Consider the following 18,933-nt stretch of genomic DNA (forward strand, 5'->3'; position numbering starts at 1 on the left):
CAAACCATAGCTAAGAGTTCATTTATTTTATACAGTAGTAACGACAACATGCATACATCAAGCCACTGACTCAAAAGAAAGTTTGCTGTGATGAAAAAAAGCATTTGTGACAATGACCATCGCATCAAGTGTTGTGCTATAATACAATGGGACAACAAAAAAAATAAAAATTTTTTAGTTCCTGACTGAATTTCTCTAATAATCCTAAAAAAAACAAAATGACATTTATATCACACAGATGTACACGGTTCAGGTCTGGACTTCATCACCGCAGCTTCCTAGTACCAGCAACACTCATGCAGCCCCAGACCCCAGAATTTTCTTGTTACTCCTCACCAGGGCATCACCACACATGCTGGACCATCTGAGCCAAACAAGTTTATCTTAGTCTTATCAGACCACAGGACATGGTTCCAGTAATTCATGCTCTTGGACAGGTCGTCTCCAGCAAACTGTTTGGGGGCTTTCTTGTGAGCCAGCTTCAGTAAAGGCTTCCTTCTCGGATGATGGCCATGCAAATCGACTTGTTGCAGTGTGCGGCGTACACTGATCACCGACAAGCAGACCTTCCGCTTCTGCAACATCTAAAGCAATGGTGGCAGCACTCATGTGTCGTTTTTTTGAAGCAGCTTCTGCACCTGACACACAGCACGAGGACTCAACTTCTTTGGTAGACCCTTGTGAGCGGAACCCATTTTAGAAAACCTCTGCATGATCCAGGGTGTTACCCATCTTTGTGGAGAGCAATTCTAATTCTCAAATCCTCAGAGAGTCTTTGCCAAAAGGTGCCATGTTGAACATCCAGTGGTCAGTATGAGAGAAATGTAGTCAAAGCACCAAATTTTAACTGCTCTAATACAAAATACACACATTGTATGTTCCTGTCAAGCAGACAAAAACATGAACATGATGAATAGGACATGTGGCTTTGCATGGATTAATGACGAACAGCTGTTATCACTTACAGTGTACTCACTTTGTTGGCAGTTATTTTGACAATAAGTTCGAGTTGCTGTATGTTGAGTTATTTTTTAGAGGACAGTAAATCTGTACACTGCACACTGACTACTCTAAAATATATCCAAGTTTCATTTTTATAGTATTGTCCCTTGAGAAGATATACTAAAATGGTTGCTGAAATGTCACTATCATGAGATTCTGCAGATAGATAGATAGATAGATAGATAGATAGATAGATAGATAGATAGATAGATAGATAGATAGATAGATAGCCTGCAGTGAAATCCTTGTAGGTTATTGTGCAGAATAGCACAAACATGAACAAGTGTTTGAATAAGCATGGATTATACTGCAACCAATGCCACTTCACTCTGTCTGATCACCGAGATCAGAGTATGTTATTTTGTTTATGTTGTGTGCAATTTTAGTTGTGTTGCCAACTTGTGTTGGCACTTTATTTTCAGGTCTTTGATACATGATGGATTTAAAAATATACAATACAATATACCTTTCAGTAAATTAACTATTGCAGCAAAGCAGAGATTATACTGCCCTCTGGTGTTCACTCACAACATCTCATATGCCATAATGCATAAAAGAAGCAATAACAATTCCCAAAAGAACATGTAATTAAAGCAAGCATTATTAGAGCTACATTGTACCCTGTATTCATGAAAAGCTGTATATAAAGAGTAAATCTGCACCAGCACAATCAAAACAAATTTATTCATTTGATACTTCAGGTGTATTTAAGAAATCAATCCAAGCCATTATACAAAATGTGAATTTTGAATTCATTCATCAGAAACTTGGCAACAGTAACAGAATAGTCCAGTGATCTCGTTCCTTTAAGTGTTTAATGTAGCTTAAGGGGATTGTGCTTCAATAGCTGATAGTGTAGGGCAGAAACTTTCCTCAGATTTAAACTTGTGCTTTGAAATTGCCAATCTTTTAGAAATATTATAAAGAATAAATACATACATACATATGTACAATATAATAGATTACATATAATTACCATTTAAGCAATAAGTAGTTTGCTAAATGACTTTAACATGGGACCCCTTATGTGTTTTTTATATCATTATGAAGATTAGGAAGGAGAACAATGTACAACCCCAGGTAAAAAAAAAGTAAGATGCTGAGTAAAACATAAATAAAAACAGAATTCAACGATTTGCAACTCTCAAAAACCTATATTTTATACACAATAGAGCACAGAAAACATATAACGTACCAATTTAAGGAAAAAAAATAAGTACATTTTGAATTTAACATCAACATTTTTCTCTTTCATTTGACATGAAATTGTTAAGATTTAAAATATCTTATCATCTACAGTAATAATAATAATATATAATAATATAAAAATATAAAATAAATCTGTCCTTTAAACCTCTTTAGTTTGAACATTTGATATGTTTTTTTTGTGTTCTATTGTGAATACAATATGGGTTTTTATTTACGTTACATTTTTCCTAATGATTTTGAAATCAGGATTGTATATTTGTGTCATGTGCATTTTAATAGGGTGAATTCAGATATATTGGGACAGTTTTTCCCTCTTGAATGTTCAATCTTTTTTCCATTTAATAAAACTAAAATTCCCTGCTACTGAAACTGTTGACTTTCTATGTGTAGCAAAAAATATTTAAAAAGCTTAGCATTGTGTGACTATTTCTTAATGAGATGTTTGTTCATTTTGGACATTTGGAACACATAGACTGTATCCCCCATGCTACTATAATAACTTCTACTGTTCATGGAAGACTTTACCCTATATTTTGGAGCTTGGCTGTTTGGCAGATTCAGTTAAGAGATTTACTGAGACCTGGCAATAATGATTCCAGTTCTTCCATTCCTACTTTGACATACCACGTCAGACTTTGCACAGTGACACTGTTATGCTGGAAGATGCTTAACCTTTTACTTCTTCCAGCTAAATCTTAATGCTACAGTATACAAAGATATTTAGTGAAGACTTCAGTGAAGATCCTCATGTGGGTGTTATATTGAGGTGCACAAATAAGTTTGAAAATGTAGTGTATGTTGGATAATTTTTGATATTTTTCAAGTTCAGTTTTAAATCATAATATAATTGGGTTGTATTGATGCCATGTGAATAAATTCAGTTAGTAATTAAAAGCTTGTATGAATCAAATTCTGTGTAGAAATAGACCAGAATCATTAGGTTTAGTATAAAATCACATTCAGTTTAGTTTCAGATACAGCTGAGTGGTTAAAACATTTGACTCCTGATCGAAAGGTTATAAGTTCAAGCTGCCACAGTTAGGCTCTTGAGTAAGTCCATTAGCCCTCGATTTATTTTGATGTTTAAAAGAAAATATATTGTAATGAGAGGTGAGGTGTCTGCCAAATGTACTGTACGTCCTCTTACCACATGTTTTGTATTTCTTGTGTATACAAAGTAAGAACAAAAGTACAAAACCGCTATTTAAAGTAAATGTATCTGATATACCTGAATTCACCCTGAATCCTGAAAAACTGCTGAGCACACTGAGCCCAGTTTCACAGGTTTCACAGGTTCATTGTCACGCCATGTTCTTTTGATTTTATTCCAGTCCTTTTTTTAGTCATCAAAGCCTCTCGGATTGGACGAGGTGCTGGGAAACAGGACGTCACTTTCTAGTGATGTATTACTGCCAAGACCATGCACACGTCCACGAAGGAGGAAGTGAGTCCGCCTCTGCAGGAGGCGCTGCTGCTCCTGTTTTAGCTCCACGTAGGACCGAGAGAATGTGTGGAAGATGGATGTCACAGGAAAGGCCATCAGTAAGATGCCGCTCAGGATGCTGCTGAGCGCCACCACCTGGCCAGGTATGCTGCGTGGCACCATGTCACCATAGCCCACTGTTGTCATGGTGATCACCGCCCACCAGTATGTGGCCGGGATGCTGCTGAACTCTTGTGTGCCTGCTACTTCGTTTTCGATAAGGTACAAGAGTGGGGAGAAAAGCGCAATGGCCACGCAAAGAAACAGCAGCAGCAGGCCAAACTCACGCGTGCAGCGTCGTGCGGTAAGGCCCAGTGTCTGAAGGCCAAGTGAATGGCGTGCCAAACGCATCACATACAGAATGCGCAGAGCCCGCAGGACACGCAGAACAAGCCCGACTTTGTCCAGATAGCTGCTGCCCGAGCCTGTGGAGGTGCCATCCACTGCCAGGGTGATGTAGTAGGGCAAGATGGCCACCACATCAATCAAGTTAAGAGGCCGACGGAGGAAGGCTAGCTTGCTGCGGTCCTGAATGAAGCGCAGTGTGAACTCAAGAGAAAACCACGCCACACACACGGTCTCCACGATGAAGATGTTGTAGCACATCTGGGAGCACTTGCCCTGTAAAATGCAACAACGACAAATTAGTGGTATATCGCTTTCAAATAAAGCATTATCTTTTACAAATATTTGAAATTCATCCTCATAAACATTGCACCACCATGCAACACCTTAAAAGTTATAGGAAAATAATTGTTATTATGGACACTATATTGTGTAATCAGTAATACTAAGACATTAAGAGGTGTTCTAGAAAACATAGCACAATTTAACTTCAGTCAACCCATGTGATTATATGAGTAACATATGATCACCTATAACACATGAAAATGCCTTTCGCTCTCATACCATGTGAACCCAAGTAAACACTTGGGTAATCATATAAATAGATTATGTACATGTGAAGAAAAAAATGTTGCCTCCTGTGAGACTCAAGAATGAACAAATAATAAGAAATAAGCATGTGGATTTACGTCACGTGAAAATAATTGACTCGTGGTAAAAAAAGAAACATGAACATGTAACAAGTCCAGTACATGCCTGAAATATCTGGAACAGAATGAAATGTCTAAAAACAAAACCTAGATGGGAATAATGTGATGGATGTGACTCATGTGAATGATCATTATTCTAATGTGATGTTCATGTGACGTGTTTATAAGGGAACTTTTTCCTGTAGCAGAGTAATCATTTTGGATTCAGCTTCTCACAGTGCAAGACTGAGCACTCAACAGCAGAGGGAGATAGTATTACAGCTACAACCATCATCCAATTCAGTTTTTATTTAGTCTTAACCAGTGCTATTTTCACACCTTGCATACGTTCTGTTTCATATTATCAGTGTCATATACATTTTATTTGACTTTTTCCAGAACTCTATCACTAAACGATATAAAGTCAAATAATTGCATGCATTTGTCAATATGCTATCGTCCTGTATATGGAAATGTTGTCATATGGGTATGTTTAATCCATATGTCCAAATTAAGAATAATGTGCATAATATATGGACAAAAATTTTATAGACTCCTGAAAATAAAATTGGTATAAGCTTTCTGACAATGCAATTCCACATTTAATCCCAAAAACCTTCATTCTTTTGGGAAGACGTTTCACTAGATTTTGGAGTGTGGTTTTGAAGATATGTGCTCATTCAGCCATAAGGGCATGGCATAGTTTATATGCATTATATCAACAAAAGTATTGGTCCACCCAACCTTTCTATTAATGCTCTGTCTGATAAAAAAAATAAAAAAATACACAGTATGTAGCTCTAGAATGAATTTTAATGTAAAACTCATACATCTTCATTCATATCAATTTCCATATTGCCTGAAATCAATAATAACCCATTTATTTCTGCAAAAATGTGTATGTGAACATTACCGCATTGGAAATGTTAGGAATGACTAAGCATATTGCCATTCTAACAAGGTTTCCACAGATGAGCACAGGACGTTGTTATTACATGTCTCCCGGGAAGAAACCGCAGATCATTATCATTCGTAATTCTAAATTGAGATGAATTAATCTTGCTGTCCTTAAAGAAATTACAGCCAAGCCTGCATTTTAGCATGTTCACTTTAGAGGAAAGAATTCAGCATTACGAAACAAACTCCCACAAATGCAGAATCAGGCTAAGTGGTACTTAAGTACTAAAGTGATGCATTAAACTCGATGCATTTACAAGTACTATTGAAGAAAACGTCAAACATAAAATTCAATATGCATATTGAAAGCTCAGGACGTAGTCTGAAATATATCGATTATTATGTAAAAGCTGTAATAGATATATTATACATGAATTCATGTTATCTGGTATGATTACAAGGGAAAATATGTAAAAAACTCTTTCAGCTAAATGTCTTTAGGCAAATTTCATTCTTTTCTATAGACACACAGACATGAATTGAGATATGCATTACTCACTGTAACATGCATTTGTAACAGGTTCGCTATGTAGATCTGTATTTAAATAAAATCTAAATAGATTTCATACAGTATACACTGAAAATACAAACTGTATATAACATAGAGATGTTTCATCGATATACAACATTATATATTATGAATAACTCAAACAAACTTATTTAGACATAAGCTTTAATTACATTCCCTGTTTATCTCCATGAATGGGCAGCCATTCATATTCCAGCAGCATCAAAATTCTATTAGCATAAGAGCATGCTGAATCTGTAAATCAGTGTAACTGCAACATGTTTCTGGTTTTGATCAATCTGTCTTGTAAGAGTGCTGTGTTCTTAGAAATTATATGCATCCTTTGATAAAATATTTTCTGATCTATCACCAAGAACACTGAACAACAATAGTTTATGTCCCTGTTTATGACTTTCTGTAGTTGAAACACATGCGTGGGCCTTTAAAGGATATTGTGCCGTGTAGGTGGAAATACTATAGACCATTAAAATGAGTTATTTGTTTGCTGTGTCTGCAATAACAATAGGCCAAAGGGGATTAATTTCCGCAGTGAATACACGATTAGCAAACAAAGACTTTTATTGATCACAAATTACAGTTTCCTGAAATTTGCTAGCGGGTGTTGCTTAGGCAACATGTAAACAATGTACAGAAACTGACTCATACTGCTGTAAATGTTAGTACTTCTCTCAGGTGCTGCTCTAATGCCTTTTGGAATACATTAGTTTTTTGGTTCTTCCAATCTGGAATCAGCAAATCTGATTAAAACATTATTAGTTATTTGTGATTATAAGGAAAGCTTGCATTTCATAGTAATATTTGATTTGTGCATGATTTCAAAAGAACCGTTTTTGTAAAAAAAAATGAATATAGTATATTATGGATCAAGATTCTTAAACCTCAGATAAATTATGAATTCTTGGTAAGGGATCAAATACTTATATATGGTTTTGAAGAAATGTGCTCATTCAGCCATAAGGGCATGGCATAGTGTATATGCATTATATCAACAAAAGTATTGGGCCACCCAACCTTTCTATTAGTGCTATGTCTGATATAAATATAAAATCGATAAGCAGTATTGCATCTGTATCGGTTTCCATAAAATGTAAACAACACCCATATAGCCATATAGTGTCCATATAGTGTATAATTATTTGAAGGTTGCTACCAGCTATACTGTAGTTATTGGTGTCTATATTAACAATGTCCAAAGCTTTGGATCAGGACAAAATGTGGCTTGTTAACAGATGCTAAATGCCCCACGCATGGCATCTGTATAAGAATGTAACATTAGTAGGGATGGGTATTTTTTACATTTTATGGAAACCGGTACAGATGCGATACTGCTTATCAATTTTATATTTATATCAGACAGAGCATTAATAGAAAGGTTGGGTGGCCCAATACTTTTGTTGATATAATGCATATACACTATACTATGCCCTTATGGCTGAATGAGCACATATCTTCAAATTTTTGGGATTAAATGTGGAATTGCATGGTCAAAAATCTTTTACCAATTTTATGTTCAGGAGTTTTGTCCATATATTATGCACATTATTGTAAATTTGGACAAATTTCCCTTGGAAAAGTAACCATCAAAAGGAAAAAGTCAAAACCTCAAGTTTTTTTGGTACTCTCGAGGGGTCATTGAAAGTAACTCCTATATATATATATAGGAGTTACCTAGCTTGGTGCAAAAAGATATAATGTGAAAAGATGTTAAAAATTTCTAAATATTTTATTACTGCTAAAGCTTAGTACTGCAGTTTACAAATGCCTCTAAGCAAACAGAACAAGGCACATAACAAAGCACATTTATTAAAATAAAAATTCCCTTTAAAGAGAGGGAAAGAAGTAGAGAGAGAGAGAGAGAGAGAGAGAGAGAGAGAGAGAGAGAGAAGGAAAGAGAGAGAAAGATTTTCTTATTTTACCACAGCACAACATAATTGAACAGCATGTGCATAGGAGCACAACAAAATGTAATAGAGAATTATGGTGTCTCTAGCAATTAAGCTAACTTATCTATTGCCTACTATACCCAAACCAGCTTGACGCCAGTGTAGTGAAGGGCAATAAATCTGTCACTATAAATTTAGTGACAGCCTTAAGACACTGCCGTTTTTTCAGGGGTCATCTTCCCACACATATAAATGTGCAGCCCCTGGGTGTCTGAGATCACGTCTCTGGCTTATTCTTTGCTGATGGTGAGCCTAGCCTAGCCTAGCATTTCCTGTGGGGTTATTTATATTCAGATTGACATTTTAAAACCGATGTGATGTCCCTAAAGGCTACTAGTACTAACTAAAGACTTATAATAAATGTTGCGTTCACAGGAGGCAGTTGCAGTCAGAGCCGGGAGACGACGGAGAGTAACCCCAGCGCATTGCTTGAGGTAGATGGAGTGTTCTGTTTGTAAATGTTTCATGATATTACTTGTGTTGCCTCATTCACTATAACACTACTGCATTTATTGCATCTGACACTGGTGTTGCTTAGTTTTGTAACGTGACCCCACACTTTTGAACGTTTCATCCTTGCCGCCATGACTGTCTGCACACAAACACACACCACAGATGTGCATGGATATCACACATATGGCAAGCAAACATTGACCACATGACGACATCATTAAGGTGGGGAAAATGTTCGCCATATAATTCGCCATTAAGACTGAAGTATATGGAGAAACAACGCAAGTATCGATAACAGTATAATTTGTCCTGAAGCTTATTGACCCAATTATGTATCCGTCCAAAAGCATACCAGTTCTTAATACACATTCCTAAAGATAAGACAGGCCAATTTTTCAAGACTTTGTTAATACATTCAGTTAACATTTATAATTAAAATGAAATTAAAGTTTTTATGTTGAATACAGCTGAACATACATTTTCAGGATATTTTTTCTCTGCACCTGCCCTATATTCTGGGACAATTACAGAAGTGATAACAGTATTAAAATTATTATATTCTATAAAATGTTCTTGACTGTAAATTTAAGACTTCTGAATACTATAACTTTGAGGGTTTTTTTCTTAGTCTAATGTAAATAAAATTCACCTGGCCAGATCATTGAAGACAAAAATTCATGGTACATGAAAGATGTGTGTAGCAATTACTTTTGGAATTTAATGATTTTTTTTAGTAATCAGGGTTTTCAATCAGATATCTCACACTCATTGACTTAATACAGAACATACTAAGGTCCATATAAGCATTGTGACCAATCGTACTATTTTTCATTCAAAATTGTATATATTTGTATAAGAACGACTATAGTACTATAGTGCTTAGGCTTTAAAACTGTGGTAGAAAATTCAGCAATTGATGGTTATGGGTGTAAAAAGACAGTTAAAGACAGAATGTAGTTTTTGTTCCTTTGACATTTGCATAATCCAGGGAATCCTCCAAGCTGCTTAGTGGGATACCTGATATTTTCCCATCCGTTTATGATGAACTCAGTTCAGTTATTTACTTTTTTACTAGGTTGTAGTAAATCAAATTAATCTAAATATTCCAATTTTTATTTTTTTTTATTATTATTTTTATGTCTCATCTTCTAATTTTTTTTTATACATTTAAAAACCTGACTATGTTTGAAATACTAGTGAAATCAATTGTACAGCTCTTAAACACTGAATGCAATTTGACAAATTATGTGACATAATTTATGTATTAATTAACCTACAAAAACAGTGATGTAACAAATTCAGGAACTTACAGCTTCTTCCTCCTCCCTCATAGCAGGCATGGTGCTTATGGACAGATTAATTGCTGTGATAGTGACAAAGAGCACTGAGAGGCAAGCAAAGATTTTTCCAGGGAGACCTGAGTGTGGCCTCTCCACCATATCCCTAAGCTTGACCATGCAGCGACCAACACGAGATTCTTTTTCCAGACCTCCTTCCCTGCCACCCCCATCAGTCTCATCATCTTCCTCTTCCTCGTCTTCCTCAGCCACTCTCTCCAGCTCGTCCCGCTCCTCTATATGCTGAATCAAGCGCCTTCGGCAGCACCACTCGAGCTTTTCCTCTGGGACACCCCAGTACAGCAGTTCTTCTTGGAAAGACAGAACGCAAGTGTCCCTCAAAGCCCGCAGCTTGCCGACACGCAGGAATGTCAGAATGGCACGGAAAGCACATGGGCTTCGATCAAAAAAGAACTCATTCCGAGCCACATCGTAGTCGTCGCACACACACATGATCTCATCGAAGCTTGTACACAGACGCAGACGGCCCAGACGGGACAGCGGGAAGTCATCCAGCGTGCTCCATGGCAACTGGTAGCGCAGACCACCCACATTGATGATAGCATGTAAGCGATGGATGCCAGGCAAGAGGCTGGGATCTACATCAGGATCCTTAGCAAGACACCGGGCACGCTTGTAGTAAACACCCTTAAGGGCCTCGCTATCCTGGATGGGTGGTGGGTTGAATGAGATGTCGGAGATACAGCTCAAGGCACTGTAGTCATAGTCGGAGCTATCACCAGCCAGTAAAGTCATCTTTCACCCAGACGCCTCCAATCTCAGAGTGTCTCACATGCCTGGAGGCCAGCAATTATTCACTAGCCCTCACCTGCACAACAGAATGATGAACAAATGGATTAGTATACATCCATATGATTGATTCAAACTGATTTAAACATTAAAATGTACATACATACATACATACATACATACATACATACATACACACACACACACACACACACACACACACATATATATATATATATATATATATATATATATATATATATATATATATATATATATATATATATATATATATATGTGTACAGATATAGTATTTGTACAAAATATTTTTGAATGCTGTCAACATGAGGAAAATGCTTTTATCCCATTGTTGTTGTGAACATGCTGATTTGCTAGATATTGTATTCTAGGCTTGTTTGTGTTTGCCTATTTCTGGGTAGTCAGGACATTTTTTTGTTCACTCCTGAGTTTGGGTTATAGTCTGTGCAGAGTTTTACTGTATGTTCTCCTTATGCTTGCATCGGTTTCTTCCAGCCTCGCTAGTTTTCTACCTGTCCACAATGCAGGCTTCTTTTCTTTTGCCTATCTCTGGGTAGTCTGAAAAATATTTGTTCAAGCCTGAGTTTGGATTTCCATCTGTAAGTTTTCTGTTCCATTTCTGTTTGCATGGGTCCTCCATCTTATTTTTCTCTCCACCTGTCCATGATGCAGGTAGGCAGACCATTTAAGCTAAATTGCTCATAAGAGTGTAATAATTAGAGTGTGAATGTGTGTATGGTGGCCTGCAGGGGTCTGTTACTGAGGTACTGTGGAAGGCACCAGATTCACTGGAATGCTGAACTGCTTAAAAAGTTACTGAAGATAAAGGAATAAACCAACTTTACTGGTTGAATTGGAGCACTTGAATTAGGAACCTGAATAATACATATTTTTATATCTGGATGTTTTTATTGTGGATTTCTGGACATAGAAATAGGTAATCTTTGCATTTGAAACAAATAAATACAGTCATGTTCTTATTTTTACGTAATTTATTTAAATGCAATATTTAATAGTGAAAGTAATAGTCAGATCTTTATATATGCTTCCATTACAAGGCCTCAAATATAGTGTAGTGTATAGGTTATATAAAAGCTTTTAAAGTCTTATATTGTGAGGTTTGCCGCAGAGTACTATAGTCTACCAATCCTATTGTAAAAAAAATGAGTGCTCTCTTAAGTGACCACTGATCGAGAGCATAAAGATTGGACTCTGGTGGAATAGAAAAATGTCATGTAGTCTGATGAATTCAGATTTATCCTATTGCAGAGCAATGAGTGTATCAGGGTAAGAAGAGATGTGAATAACATGATTCACCCATCATACCTGATGCCTTGCATACATGTAGGTGGGGGAAGTGTTATGATCTGGGGATGCTTCAGTTGGTCATGTCAAGGTTCAGTAATGATATGTGTTCAAAATTTTTTTTTTCCATTGATTATTTCATACCTGATAGCACAGGCATATGACAATGCCTGGATTCATATGGCTCAAATTGAGAAATATTACTTTTTTGTCAATCAGTGTATTTATACTATTGTAATATATTCTTGTTGTCTTTTGAACACACAATATGAAGAAAAGGCTTTTATCTCATCATTGTTGTGAATATTGATGGCATCGATATTTTAGCCCAATCCAAGAAACCAGTATTTAAAATCACCATAATAATAATAATTTATATATATTTCTGCTAAATAATGAGTTCTAATTGTAATATTAGCAGGAACACAAAATGTTACGTTCCAATCATGTTATAATCATGTAATAAATGTCAGTTTTATAATCATGAACCTTTCTATATATACAACCATCTGTTGCCAATGGACATGAAATCAACACAAACTTATGTCAATGATTGTTCAGCAGTAATGGAGTAACATAGTAATGGGTACTTCCTGTTATCAGATACAGACATTGTGAATCCAAATACACACTTTAAATAGACAGGGCTAGAAGCATATTAATGACTAGAATGTCCTCTCTGCAAAGAACATTACTGTTGCTCAAATAAACACTGTAATCTGTAATTCCTATCTAGGGCTTTTATAACCCAGCTGTTCTTGAATATCTAATTTTATTTTGCTAATTTGAATTTACCAATCAGATATTCAATTTACCAATCAGAAATTTAATTCAGTGCAAATATTATTTTCCCTAGATATACTACACACTGCCTTAATGGGTACACACCAATTGAATGTCATGCTGCCTAGTACACAGGTTGTCAAATAAAAGAAACATTGAACTTATAATAACAAAATATAAATATCTACAAAACACTATAATGTCCAGAATTACAGTATGTGGAATTACAGTATGTTTTTATTTGACCATCATAACTCAGTGAGCTTTCATCAAATAGTCACCAAAGTTTGTATAGAATGTCTTTGTAGGCTATAGCATTGCAATTGCCCTTCATTAGAATCAAGAGGCTCAAACCACACCTACATTCTCCAGGGCCATTTACATTTATTTCATTTACACAACTGAGCAAGTGAGGGTTGAGGGCCTTGTTTAAGGGCCCAGTGTCAGCTTGCTGGTGCTAGAATTTAAACTCAAAAAAGTTACCTCAAGGAAAATAAATAATGTTGACTAGTTGAACTAAGGAACTTGAATGTGCAACCTTTTTTTATATCTGAAAATCTGAATTTATTTATTATTAAAAATGTAAATGCCTGAACATAGAAAAAAAAATCTAGAGTTAGGGTTAGGGTTATTAACAAATAAATACAGATGTTTTAAGTAATTGATTTAAATATAGTGAATTCAATAGCCAACTAAATAGTCAGATTTTTATGTCTTCTATAACAGGGCCTCATATATATAGTATAGTGTATAGGTAAATAAAAGCTTTAAAAATCCTTCAGATATTTTGAGGTTTGCCGCAAAGTACTATAGTCTCCCATTTCCTTTGTAAAGGAATGAGTGCTCTCTTATGTGACCACTGCAACTCTAATTACCCACCCAAAAGGGCTCATGGAACAAACAGCTAATGGTATTATACTGAGTGCTCAGCTGAAGGGATCCTCGATAATGCACCAAAAAGCACTTTTCTAATAGGCGCCACTGCCCTTTAGCTCAGCAGCAGTGCTACTGCTGGCCTTTTAGGGAAAAGATTGTGAATCAGCGTCTTTGAAGTTGAGTGACCGGAGCATCCTTGAGTCTTTATAGGTTCTTTGCCATTTCTTTTAACCATTATTGTTAATATAAAGCTATAAAGCTTGGTTACAGTAAGCCAACAGATTAAACTGACATATTGCAACCAAGCTTTATAGTTTTATATTAACAAAAAGCTTTGAAAAGAGAGGTAATTTAACTCAGTTGAAGATTAACCAGCATTTTCACCCACTCTCTCTCTCTCTCTCTCTATCTCTCTCTCTCTCTCTTACTCAATTCCTCAGTATCACACCAGGTTGTATTAGAAAAAGTAGTTCTTTAACATACTTGCATGTTAAGTAAGAAATGTATATGTTAAGTACTTCTAAATGCTTTGAACATCACATTAATATCTGCAGTAAGAGATATCATTTGTAATGATAATCCTTTTTATATTATTCTTTTTATTTTATTTTGTATAAATTATACTATTATTTATTCATGTTTATATATCCTCTTGATAGCACAACTAAAAAAATAATCATAAACAGACTCTAATATATTCACACATCTTTAGCAACACATTCCGGATCATGGTTAAAAAGACATTTCACACCACAGTAGCTCAAGCACTCGGCCCATGTCCAAACTAATTAAGTTAATTACTGTGATTAAGAAGCAGTTGGTTCACAAGTCACAAATTAGTGTCTGTATCACAGCACATTCATGTTCCAATCAGGGATTAAGATAGGGGTCTTTGACTGACTAAATCCATGGTAAAAATGTGTCACTGGATGCTTATTAAGCACCTGCACTGTCAGTCAGCACCAGATAATGATTATGCTTTTTTCAGGGTCTTTTGTTTCCAGCCCTTTTAAATTAAACCCCCTGTACTGTTGGAAGGGTCTGCTGTCTCTACATGCTCCCATTACTCGCTTTTTGTGCCACCTTTCCATGCTACAGAGAGCGGTATGGAACAAGAGAGGAGCAATTACACAGGAGGGAAGCATAAACACATACTAATCATAATGTGCATCTAAAGAACAAGGTCTCAGCAGAGATTAACACTGTGGTTAAGAGAAACAAAGTATTCAAACACTTATTTAATCTTTCTAGTAGTAGTATGTAATGCACCCAGGACCATGTATATTTATATACTTGTTTCCCAAACTGGGAATTCACGTTCAAAAGGAACACCTATTAATTAATGGTATTATCCAAATTAGCTAAACATGGGGCATATACTTATGCAGATGCATGTCAAAAACTTCAGTTAATGCTTACATCAAACATCACATAACAACAGGGAAAATGTGATCTCTATGTGTTTGACCATGCCATGCTTGTTCACACCACATGAAAATGCTGATTTTTAACACTGACCAGTCTCTAGTGTTTTAACACCGAATAGTCTCTTGGGTTTTAACACAGAACAGTGTGGGATACAAAAAGATCCCAGTGACTGGCAGTTCTGCAGGGTGAAATGTCTTGTTACTGAGATAACAGAAGCTAATGAGTATCATGAACAGGATGCAGAATCTCAGCATGCGCAACACATCAAACTTTAAGGTGGATTGGCTACAATGGCAGATGACCACAACAAGTTTAACTCCCGTCAACAAAGAATAGGGTTCTAGTGCTATAGTGGACACAGATTCATTGAAACTAGTCAGTTAATTGGCAAAAAAAAAATGTCCTTTTTGGGCATGAAAATTCAAGGAGCAGTAGCTTTTGAAATACTCAAACTGACCTATCTGGTACAAACAGCCATGCCATGGTCAAAGATACTGCCACTGACACAATTCTACAGTTCACTGACTGAAGACCCTTTATTTGCATGATTTCCTACAGTATAATGTGCATAGTTGTTCCAAATAAAGGGGTAGGAAAGTCCCCACACTCTATGCATGTGTGTGTGTGTGTGTGTGTGTGTGTGTGTGTGTGTGTGTGTGTGTGTGTGTAAAAGTATCAAGGTCATTGCTGCTGAGTCTGGGCTTTTTTTTAAATCATGCCTAATAATAGCTTTAGGATAAATAAAATTGCTTGCACAGTCATTCAACTTATCTGTAGATGAATAAATTGAACAAGTAACATGACAGTTTGAGAGGTTTCGTTAACATCAGTTCACGCAACTTAATCATGAAAAGTTTTAAACACTTATTCACTGAGAAACAGCTAAACTGCACTGAACTGAATAAGACAAATAACAACCAATAATATATGCAGCATGTAATGTCTAACCTGTTAAACTATTAGTAGTACAGTAACAATGAACTCTAAACTTTACTTTCAAATGATTGTGGACAACATGTTTACTGTTTACAATGTGTTTTGAAATAGTTCAGAACTGTGTCACTTGGTTGAGACAATAGTAACTCTTTAAAAGCTATGTGATCTAAAAAGGAAAAAAATGCATCCACTTTGTAACAGGAAATGCTGTTAAAACCAACACTGTGATTAACACATTTAAAGAAAGGGTGTCGTACACACATGGTCGAAGCTCCCAACAGTTTTCACAACCCCACCCCCAGTCATTAACACATTTTTACCTGCCAATTGGTGTGGAAGTGGGCGGAAGTGCTTTAGTTTTATAAGTTGACTTTTACCCTTGAGAAATTCCTTTTCAGCACGCTAAGGTATTACTAGGAACAATGCACAATTCCCTGAGTCTGTAAGATGAAAACCTGTACAGCATTCAGAGTTTGTTATGCTTTCATATATTACACTGACAACAGATGCGTTTTTTTTTTTTTTAAATAGAATAACCTTTATTTGTCACATATACATTACAGTACAGTGAAATTCAATTTTTGGAAACCCCAGCTTGCTCAGAAGCTGGGGTCAGACATACCACCAAACGTCTGATCAGTAACCCAGCACCTTAACCACTGAGCTACCACTCCCCCTGCATTACTTTGCATGTATGTCTTTAGCAGAGTTATGCAGTGTATAATTCATGTAGAGAAAGTTTAGTCGCATGTCCCCAAACTAGGCAACAGACACACAAGATATATTGTGCACCACACTGCACGAGAATATGGTGCAAGGACAGAATGCACACTATGGTACATTAATGTGTGTTTTTAGAACGAGTGACATTGCAGGAATGTAAATTTGGCAAAAATATGCTCATGACAATAGAGTTAAAAGGACAAAAGAACAAAATACAGAACATAAGTACAAAAAACGGGATAAAGAGTAAAGTAAGGATGTATATTTCAATAAATTGCATAAGGAATGATGGATACGCAGATAGGACTGGTTGGATTGTGATCAGTAGGACTACTGGGGTCATAATCAAAGTCCTCACTAGAGACAGGGGAATGTGGTTATAACAGTCCAGGTCATTGTAGGTGCAGCTAAATGGTGCATATAAATGTGTGTGTGTGTGTGTGTGTGTGTGTGTGTGTGTGTGTGTGTGTGTGTGTGTGTGCGTGTGTGTCCATGAAACAGAAATAAAATTAATTAGATTGGAAAGCCACGTTTAGAACCCTAATCACATGTAAAAAGTAGCTCCTCTTAAAACTCTGTATTAATTCTCATGCTGCAGTAGCAACATTGCTCAAGGGCTTATCATCTGCATTGGCTTTTGACGCACAGAATTGAGATTTTGTTGAAACAACCAGCATATCTTCCCACCTCAGACTGTTCCACTCACAGATGGACTCTGGTTTCATCTCAGTGTTCATGCTGCCACCTCACACATGCTCCAGGTCATTCACACTTACTGCTGCCTACCAAAAGGTGCCAACAAGATTTACTGAATTAATGCTGAAATATTTGAAAAAAAATATTTGAAAAAAAAATTTTCAACAGCCTAGTCTGTTCAATACACCATTCTGTATGTATAGTAAAGATGGTCAATAAGGGTGTTTTCTTGTGAAACCCAAGCATGATTGCTTATCGACCAAAGATGTTTTTTCTCTTTAGTTGTGAAGTGCAGAGTGCCTTAAGACCCTTAATAATTATAGTTTATTGATAATTTATTTATTAATTTAGTCATCATTATGTCTTTAATCCTAACTAGGGTTGTAGTGGATCTAATGCCTATCCCAGAAAAGCTGGGTGTCAGGCAGAAACACTCAGTGGATGGGACACCAGTCAGTATCTGGCACATTCATTCACACCTTTAGGCAATTTTGCATAGACAGTCCACCCACCAGCATGTTTTTGGGATGTGGGAGGCAACCGGAGAACCTTGAAAAACCGACTTAGTCATGGTGACAACATGAAACTCCACACAGAGTTCAGGATCAAAACCTGGAGCTGTGAGGTGGAACCAGGTTCTGCTGTGCCATTGTAGTGCATTGTGGTGTGAATGTGAATGATGTAGATTTCATGTGGTGACTGGCAAGTGTCAGGCAACATATAAAATAGAGCTATCTGGGTTATTTTGTTATACAATATGTAAAGGCTTCTATGGCTCTCGTGAATGGCATGCTTTAATTGATGTATTTGACATATACTGTATATGATTATGTAGTGCTCTATTACAATGGCCTTTAACAAACAATATCCTTTCAGACCTTTGGACACAATCAAAACATGCCGTAATTAATTGACTTCCTATACACGCCATTTTCACTGCTCATGTATTGTTTCTGGTTGCCATGTCTGAGGCTGAAACTCAGTTCTATTTGGACACTATTTTTCTGCTTCCTGGTGAGAATGCTTGGCAACCCTGGTCCACCCCTTCCCACGCATCTCATGCTCTAAGCTGTTGCCTCCCACCTATCCAGCTCCATTGCTTTGTTCACATCCTGGATCTTTTATTTCTTCTTTTCCATGACTTCTGCACTCTGCTCTCCCACTCACCAAGGCTCTTTCCACTGGAAAGGATCCTCTGAGAGATTTCACTGGAGGACTTTTCTTCTTTCTCTGCAAGCTGGAATGTGTGCTCATCTGAACATCTCTGCTAGTCCTATAAGTGCTGTTGTTCAGATTCAAATATCGAACAGTGCCGTCGTGGCTCATTTTTCTTGATTTTGGATGTTTCATGAACTTTTTTTGTGGACTGCATAAAGACATTGGTGAAATAAAGCAAATGAATATATACCAATCTGTTATATTTTTTATGTGTATATGGATGCAATCATTC

General features: G+C 36.4%; 1 protein-coding gene across 1 annotated transcript in view; it reads right to left on the minus strand.

Moving 5' to 3' along the window:
• Positions 1-1,667: 1,667 nt before the first annotated feature.
• The window catches only part of kcng1 (potassium voltage-gated channel, subfamily G, member 1), a 28,563-nt gene continuing 11,297 nt past the window's right edge, over positions 1,668-18,933 (minus strand). The window contains exons 2-3 of the mRNA XM_046868812.1: positions 9,921-10,776; positions 1,668-4,315 (exon numbers count right to left, since the gene is read on the minus strand). Of these exons, the coding sequence (XP_046724768.1) occupies positions 3,551-4,315; positions 9,921-10,703 (1,548 nt within the window). The 5' untranslated portion in view covers positions 10,704-10,776 and the 3' untranslated portion in view covers positions 1,668-3,550. The remainder of the gene's footprint in view (positions 4,316-9,920; positions 10,777-18,933) is intronic.

The sequence above is a fragment of the Silurus meridionalis genome, chromosome 16 (assembly GCF_014805685.1).
Source record: "Silurus meridionalis isolate SWU-2019-XX chromosome 16, ASM1480568v1, whole genome shotgun sequence".
NCBI lineage: Eukaryota > Metazoa > Chordata > Actinopteri > Siluriformes > Siluridae > Silurus > Silurus meridionalis.